The sequence below is a fragment of the Rhinopithecus bieti genome, unplaced genomic scaffold (assembly GCF_001698545.2).
Source record: "Rhinopithecus bieti isolate Rb0 unplaced genomic scaffold, ASM169854v2 scaffold_68130, whole genome shotgun sequence".
Taxonomy (NCBI): Eukaryota; Metazoa; Chordata; class Mammalia; order Primates; family Cercopithecidae; genus Rhinopithecus; species Rhinopithecus bieti.
Window position 1 is genome coordinate 48731 of NW_016825457.1, and position 9314 is coordinate 58044.

General features: G+C 37.7%; 1 protein-coding gene across 1 annotated transcript in view; it reads right to left on the reverse strand.

Moving 5' to 3' along the window:
* Nucleotides 1–234: 234 nt before the first annotated feature.
* Nucleotides 235–9314, reverse strand: part of POLA1 (DNA polymerase alpha 1, catalytic subunit) — a gene marked incomplete at its 5' end in the record, with an annotated part of 135490 nt that continues 126410 nt past the window's right edge. Inside the window, 2 exons of the mRNA XM_017863044.1 lie at nucleotides 235–335; nucleotides 4653–4827. Of these exons, the coding sequence (XP_017718533.1) occupies nucleotides 235–335; nucleotides 4653–4827 (276 nt within the window). The remainder of the gene's footprint in view (nucleotides 336–4652; nucleotides 4828–9314) is intronic.

Genomic DNA, 9314 nt, shown 5'->3' on the forward strand with positions numbered 1-9314 from the left:
AATTCTTTATTGANCTCCCTGGATCTGTCAAAATCACCCCCAAACATCAGTTGGCCCTGTTTTGCCCACTGTTGCACTTATTTCTTAGATATGACTGAACCCTGTCTATTGACAAAAACTAACCTCTGTGATATGAGTGGAAGGCATCATTTTTTTAAAAGGAAATTTTTACTTTCCAGTTTAACTCAGAGCACACTGGGTTAAGTGCATTCTGTCCTGTTTTAAGCAGTATTTTCAGAGATTAAATTCTAAACTCTCATGTTCTTCAAACATCAGTAATTTCTCAGGACCAATGAGAAAACTGCCCAGATAGCCAAATGCCTGAAATTTTATCACTGACCATGAAGAACGGTTCTTTACAACTACTGTACAAATCATTGCTCATTGGGGGAAAGATATTACATATAATTCTAAGTACCAGTATACATAAAACATAAATTTATTAAAAGATGAAATTCAAAAATGAACTTTAGACTATTCTCATCACTGGCCTAGTCTGCTAGGTATGGAAGACTATTTGGATGTTTGAGCATACTGTGAATATTTCATCCACAGAATACAGGGGAGCTTTCATTAGAATGAGAGAGAGAGGAAAATCTATAGTCTACAGAACAAAAGCTAAGAGTTTCAAGTTTTAGTGGCCATGTTTCCCATAGCGCTATTATATAAGAAGAGTAATACTATAGTTTTTTCCTATTCACAGATGGAAAAGAGTAAAATTTTGCTTTATTTAAGCCCAATAGCAATAATCTTGCATGGGTTTCAGAAAAATGATACATATTTTACTGTGGGATAATGAGGACCATTAGTTATTAGAACAAATTATTCTCTTTCAATTCAACAGCCTTATTCATTCACTCATTTAATAGGCTATCCTCTCTCCTTTTCACTAAAATGGTCTTCCCATATGGAACACCTGGCCATGCAACATGCTACCAGACAGACTTCAGGAGGTATCTTGATGGGGAGAAATAGAGAATTTCCAAAGTGAAGCCACAGGATAAACCAACACTTGATGCTTGCCTTTCATTTCAAGGAAAGTAGTATAAAAGCAATAGAGAAAGAAAAAAGTAGTTGAAAAATATAGTTGCTCTCCACAAAAGAGTCTTAAAAATAAAAAATCATGAGCTTAATAATTTTCCTAAATGAAATTATGCCATTATTCCTGATTTCTTTGTACTAACTAAAAGGACAAAGTATCAAACTTCACTAAAGTTTCAATACTGTAATACATTTCATTAATCAAAGATAAAAACTACATTAAAAGCAAGAGAATTATTTTATGTCTGTGATTAGGCAGTTGGAGGGCTTGTATTTTATGTATACATTTGTATACTTCAACTTATTTAACAGTGTCAGTTCACTAGCTGCAGTTTTTTTATATAAAGAAAACAGATTTAGAATTTTAAAAACAAATTATAGTAATTTTATGCCTACAGCTTGCACCTCTTAGAAACCATGTACCCCCTAACACTTCTCTTACTTTGTCACCACTTCCCCATCTCCCTCCCTCCTCCTAAAACCACAGGCTACAGTAGAACTGATAACAGAGGCCTTGAAGCCCCTACTGAATAGCCACCCTAATTTTTTACTTGGGGTGGAGGAATAAAGGGTACAGATAAAAAATTCAGCTCCTGAATAGAGCAGGAGGCAAATGCTTACAGAGATTTGCCTGGTGAGCTTCAGTGTTTTCTACAGATCTTCATGATGACGGGGACTTCTGGGCCTACACGTCATTAATGCTCAAACTCCTATGTGGAAGGGGGCAGAAGGAAAGGACTACAAGATTTGTTACTAATATAGATGGCTGTGTATATACTGCTGGTGCGGGCACAGGGTAGGATGAGAGAAGAGGACAAGCAGGAGAGGAGGAGGACTACACAACGATGACAACGTCACACATCCTCGATATAAAAACCACTGTCAAGTGGCAGAAGAAAACAATGAGAAAAAGTAGCCAAAAGTGAGGAGCAGTGGGCAGATTCCCCAAGGCCGAGGACACATTCCCTCCCATCAGCTTGACTTGGCTACATGGCACCAAGAAGGGACAAATCGGAAGAGTGTCCACACAGCCACGGCTGCACCTAGAGAATTTTCAGGTTGTGAGGCAGGAGTGATGGGTATGTGGGTGGGACCATGTGCAAGTCTGGAGGGTTCTCTGTGTAGATTGAGATTGGTCAATAATGAGATACAACATGAAACTTCTGAAGATGGGACCCATTTGTCTACTATTGGCTTTGAAAATAATTTGTGAAAACTGAATTAATAAGGCAGCCTATGACCATACAGCAGCTGCAGTTAAAGTATCTTTCAAGTCAACATCTGCCACTGATCAATTTGTAAACAAAAATCATCTTAACTATGACTTCTGGAACTAACAAAATCAGTCCGGTCCCCTCTTAGTATGACTGGCCTTGACACATCCAGGCAGGCATCAGGCCAATCCACCCAAGTAGGTTCCATCACCCTTTATTGCTCAGCTCTTTTGCTGACATACAAGGCTCTGCAAGTCTTTCTCTTAAATGTCATTCCTGAGACAAGGCTTGTTCCATCTACCTCCTCTCAGTGCTGGGTCACCAAAATTTCAAAACCAAAGAAGAAAAGGGCAACAGTTTTACACCAGGTTTTGAAGACACAAATGGAAAACTGGGAGATCTATTCTTTAAAAAATGGTTTTACTCAGAGGTTTTCAGTAGAGAGCATGGGGTGTAGAGTGAGAAATGGAGGGAGCAAGAAAACATGAAGCCCCCCCATGCTTATACATCTATGCCATCCTGCTCCTGGTTGAAAACATCTTTCATAGCCTTTTAGAGCTAAGAACAGGCAATCAAGTTTAGCACAGTGGTGAGGATCACAACCTTTGGAATCACAGCCGGCTACTTACTACCTATGAGCCAAGACCAAGATAGTTACCTCTCTAAACCTTGGCTTCTTCCTCTGTAAAATGGAGCTAATACAACATACCTTTGTGAGGTTGTCCCAAGGACTGAATGAGATAACAAATGCAAAGTACTTATCACTGTATCCAACAGAGCAAACACTCAATGTATAGTAGAGAAAAAAGGGAAGCTAAAAAATACCTTGCTTTTAGTCTTCTCTTCCCAGCTGAGGATTTATAAACATCATCAAACACAACTCATCTTGGAGAATATATACGATGATTTTGGTGGTTGAATTTTATCTTCCTAATAATATTTGCTTAGGCAAATGTTAAAAATGAGTTTCCACTTCCAGAGTAAACACTGATGGGGTAGTGACAGGGGGGTAGCAGGGAGGAGCTCAGAAACATACTCAACAGGTGCAGGACAGAAAATATGTGACTTGATAATTCATCCATGGAAAATCCAGTCTCATTCTACAAATGCGGCTGAGCACTAAGTATATACAAATCCCACAGACTGAAGAAGTAGGAACATATTTCTACTGACACCTAAAAGAAGGGTGGGAGGTGGCTATCACTCACGGAGCCCTTCCTTTGCCCCAGACTTTGTGCTGAACATCTCACACACGTCATCTTTCTCCCTCAGAGTAACTCTATTCTATGATTCAAGGAGCTAAGGTATAGACCAAGGTTCAGAAGCTTGTGAATAGCAGAACCAGCATTGAAACCCAGGTCCCTATGCTGTCAAAGCCCATGGCTAAAGCTAGGTGTTTTAGTAAAAAGAGGGGAAGAATCTTCCATGAAGCAGGGACAGAATGGGCAGTGCCATATTTGGGAGACACTGCATAGCCTGAGTAAGAAATAAGGCTGGATACATAGGTGGGAGCTGGAAAGTTAGTCTATAATTGCCAAAGTTAAGAGTCTGTGAGATGCCAGTGGCATCTGGGCTTCACTTATAAATAGAGGAGCCATCTCAGGGCATTAGGCAGTACTCTGAAAACACTCATCTTTGCTTACCACAGAAGAGAGAGGAAAGGCCTTAAAAGCAATGTAACTCTTTATGTACTTGGTCATCTAAAAATGAAATCAGGGCTGGTTATGAAATACATTTCTAAGCAAAAGACAACAATAGTAATAATGACACAGCAATGGAGACAATCTGGTGACACAGCAAAAAGCCAAAGAGCTACTGAGGTCTCAGGGTTGGCTGGCACCTCCTGGGATGATGAGAACTTAGAAATCAGCCAATTCCTAGAGGATAACAGCGGGTCCAGTTTTAGAATACCTTAAGGACAGCAGGATTCTCAGAATGAATTGAATATTAAAATTAAAATTTCACGTTAAAAAGTCATGTCTTCTCACTTGACATGAAAATACCTTCAGCAACAGAGGCAAGATGAACCAATAAGCAACACACCATCAATCTTCTTATTAATGGAGGTACACTAATTAAAGCTATAACAATGTAAACTCAGTGACTGTAATGGCACCTGAAATCTTCACTTTACCCTTTCTTTTGCCTTCCCTCTCTTCCCTCAGTATTCAGTGAGTGTCAACTACAGAGCAGGCATGTGGTTACAGTAGCAAGTATGTGGATCTCATAGTCTAAGAGTGGAGACAGTACCAAACAACCACAAAAATGCATTCCAAACTATAAACAAAGAAGTGACAGACACAATACCATGCCCATAAACAGAGATCTCAAGAGAAAAGGGAGGCTCCATGTGCCGCTGTTACCATGTGAGGCTCTATGTGAGCTTGGGACACTTACCTAACCATGTTGCAATGAGGACAGCATCAATTCCGTCTATTGGTTCACAGATTCGAGCCACGACTGGATGGATCTGCTGGGCCAGGTAGTACTGGGTGTCAATGGTTAGATTATCCTGTTTCTGCAGCTGCTCAGGCGCATAGGCCCTCTGACTTGCAGTGAGATTTGATCCATCCTAAAAGAAGATATGACAAAAAGACACACATAAAAAGAAGACACGGGTAAAGTTGTGAGCAACTCAATCACAGACACTTGCTTGGTCAAACACAGAGGCAACAATTTAAATTTTACGTATCTACTTCTAAACATCAAGACCTCTTTTTGACCTATTGTTGAACATTTTGAGTAGGAAAATCAAGGATAACATCTCAATCTTGAGATCTCATCCAATGTCCAAGAATATTAATCCAGTATATGTTGTGGTCTATTTTTTGCAAAAACTTGAAACGAACAAGATAGCAATGACTAGATTAAATAATTTCACCTGCCATATCACCAAACACTGAGAAGGCTTGGTAACAATTAGTGTAGTCAGAAAGGCTTTTTAAGGAGTGATAATTTAAAAACATGTGTATGGTCTCTTTTATTATGTTAATGTGATCCCTTCAGGCAAGAATTCTTGTCAAACTAACTCAAAGATCCTGGTAGTAATATTTTCTATGAGAGCCATGTATCACTGAGAAGCAAATGAACAAGGGGAAAAGAGTGGGGAAATGAAATCTATAGAGTAGTACTTTATATGCAAGATACAAGAAGTAGAAGTAAAAATGACATAGTGTCCTGGTAGAGTGGCAGGGCTCTAAAAGCCAAATAACTGGCCACTGGAATGAAGGGCATGTCATTTTGTACCATTTACCTGGTTCCTCCTCAAGAAAAGGAAGATGGGTCAGAAAGCCTCTTTTCAAGAGTTCTCTTTTACTCTACAAAATAAAAGCTGTGAAATTCTATGTAATTGGCCCATATCCAGCCTTGTGAATGATGTCACCATCATCTGTGAACCAAAAAGTTATCTCTACAGGATCAACATCCAACAACTCACTCACTCTTCCTCTCATCTGAAACAGAATTTAATATTCAAACTAGTAAATTATAACTATTCACAGTGCTCAGCTGCTCAGCAGAACTGATTATAATGTGAATCCTATTCTTTCATTCCTGCTACAATCAGTTCCTTTCCAGCTCAGCTCCCAGCCCAAAGCAGAAGCAACCTTCCATACACCACTGTCTTACTAGAGACCAGCGGCAGGGGCCTCTTTTTCTGGCTAGGCTCCTGATGAAAACAACCTGTGCCTGTTTAGCAACTAGGTTCTACCTGTTCTAAGACAAAATGAAATACCTAAAAGGAAGCAAACTCAGATTAAAAGACTTATTATTATTTGTCAGGAGTTTACAACATAGTAAAAAGAATTAGGCATAATTAATCAAGTTTAATTCTTGCTCTTTTAGAAGCCTGAATTGTTAAGATGATAATAAGGTGACAACCAATGATAAAAACCAAGTGAAAAAATCCTCGGGCAGTGTCTTTTCACACAACTCAATGGTATTTAGACCGCCTTTTACCAAACACATAAAATCTGAACAATTTACAGAATTGTGAAAAATTGGTCTATCCTTAAGATTACAGCAATGTTGAGTTTAATAAATTTTAATGGTGAATTAAAATAGAATTTATAGACGTAAAATAGTTTTTAAAGGCACCTGAGTTACTTTCTAATATTTCAGTAGAAGTTCTCACAGTAAAGCGTGGTTTTCAAAAAAGCAGTTAAAAATTTCTGAGCATGCTTTCAGTTTAAAACGTTTTTATTTTAAATATTCACATGAAAGACTAGTTTTAACAAAAAGTGACACAAACATATTTCTTAGTGTATTTTAAAAATCTAAGCTCGAGCATGGCCAAATTCAAAAGACTTGGTTAGATGACAGGTTTTGCTATGTTGTATTGGAAAAACATTTAGGCTATGACCGAAGATACATCCTTCGGCAGGACACAGTGGCTCATGCCTGTAATCCCAGTACTTGGAGAGGCTGAATCAGAAGGATCACTTGAGCACAGGAGTTCAACACCAGTTTGGGTGACATAGTGAGACCCCCATCTCGATTAAAAAAAAAAANAAAAAAAAAAAAAAAAAAAGCCTTCAAATATTTCATTCTCAAACCTGAGCAGGGCTCCATGGAATGTGCAAGAATATGTGGCATACACCTTTAAGAACAGATTAAGAAGCAATGCTGGTCTTCTTCAAGTGCCCATGTAGTAATTTGTGAACTTCACAAAGTACATACTTCAGAGAGACAACTAGGTGCAGTCGATTCATACAAAACTAGGTAGTCATCGTTAGTAGGAAACTAATGGGAAAATATTTTAAACTGGAGATAAGTGGGCCCCTTAAAATAATTATGTTAAAGGCATGCCTTATGGAAATTATGTCTAATGAAAGTTAAATAGTTATGGATTTAAAACTTAGCCAACAAATCATTCATATAGGTTTAATGCGTTAACAAAGTACAATATAAATTACATACCAAAAACATTACTCTCTGAACTCATCTGAATAAGTTATCAGTAGGGTACTATTTCCTAAATGTAAATTTTAAACAAAACAAAACCTGTTTAGGATATAGGCTATTCCTGGAGGACACCCTTGCCTAAGGCAGCAAACAGTCCTCTTAAAAATGTGTCATGATGGGCCAGGCACAGTGGCTCATGCCTGTAATCCCAGCACTTTGGGAGATCGAGGCAGGAGGATCACCTGAGGTCAGGAGTTTGAGACCAGATTGGTCAACATGGCGAAATCCCATTTCTACTAAAAATACAAAAAAATTAGCTGGGCATGGTGGCACGTGCCTGTAATACCAGCTACTCAGAAGGCTGAGGCAGGAGAATCGCTTGAACCCAGGAGGTGGAGGTTGCAGTGAGCTGAGACGGCACGACTGCACTCCAGCCTGGGTAACAGAGCAAGACTCTGTCTCAAAAACAAACAAACAAACAAAGTGTCATGATACATTTTCAAAAGTATATTCTAAAACTATGGTTGTGTTATGAAACAGAATAATTTGAGTGCTTAAAAGCAAAAACTTTAGGCAGATTTGGCTAGCAAACATGTTGAAAGGGCACATGTCCCATGGGTAGGGTACAAAGGCAAATTAAAGTCCTATAGTATTCTTGGGTTATGTTAAGGAGAATAAATTAATAAAAAGAAATATGAATCATACTTTAAAAAAGCAAATAAGGCACATACCAGTGGATGGAAATTGCTAAAATCACATAAAATTGGATATATTGTACTACATTACCAACAGCCATTGTGAGCCTATGTATATCAATAAGACCTGAGAAAAAGGAACTTTAAGACCTAACATTCAGACATCAAGGAACACAAAATTGACTTTTAAATACAATGATCATCCTATTTTATAAGTTACCATACATCGTCATTGCAGGTTTAGCCAAAACACAATTGTGGTTTGATTTCATTATCAATGCTATTTCACTGAACCTATATAATTTTTCAAAGTTGTATGCTGCCATCTGTTCTTGTCATTACCAATCTAAGAGCTTTTCCATGTATGTGAAGACATAAGTGAAAAAAAAAAACCTAGCTTATTTACCAAAATCTTTATTTGCATAATATGAAAATTGTTTTTTTGAGATGAGACTTGTCAGAGGCAATATGCAAAGCACATTAAGGGCTTGAGCGAGTCAGACATTTATGGAAATATTTTCCTGCAGGAATTGGCTTTCTGTAACAGTTCTTAATCAAGGGTAACCCTAGGGGGGAGACAGAGTCAAGTGCTGATTCCTGTCCATGTACTTAAATCATTCGTTATGTACATCCACAGCATATAGCAGATATCAGCAGACTACTTTTAAATTTTCAAAAGACTCTGATTTAAAAACACATTGATTGTGGTTTGACAAATTGGTATATCAATCATATTGCAATTAATTTTTAGGTTTATATTAAAAAAATTTTTTTACTGTAACAATGCAATGCAATTACAATTAGGATACAACTCATAAATTTTTTAAAAGTTTTATTCAGATAAATTATACCTTATGGTAAGTAGTATACAGCATTGTAATTTGAAAGAATTTGGATAAATGCTATGACCCTGACTTATCTTTACAGAGAGAAGGGATGAGACCTCTCCTTTGTTAAAACTGTAGTTAAGGGCTTCGAAAATCAAAAAAACTGCTCTTCTCTCTTACTCTCTCCTCACCCATTATAGGCATGCTATTATCAAAAGAACTGGTAGTGGTTTAAAACTGTGTTCCAGAAGGCCTAGAAGTGCCTTGTGAAACGGAGAAGTAAGGCTAAGGAGGTGAGCCCTCTCCACTTGAAGGAAGGAAAAAAACAAAACTAGTTGAATTGTGTGGTTTCCTCATATGGTATGTTTGTAGGATCTTTCAACTTCTCCATATAATCATGTAGTTCTTTTTTTTCACATAATTATTTGGACATTTGCTAGGAAAAATGGCATTTATTCTTTTATTATTCCACTGATATTTATAATGGGGAACTGCTGCAAAAGGAATGACAAATGAGGACTACTGCTGAACATATGGCAAAACTTACATTTGCATTAAAGTTAATTTAGGGTTAAAAGAGTAGCTACTGTTATAATCCTATCATAAATGTTTTATGAAAATCCTAATGACATATG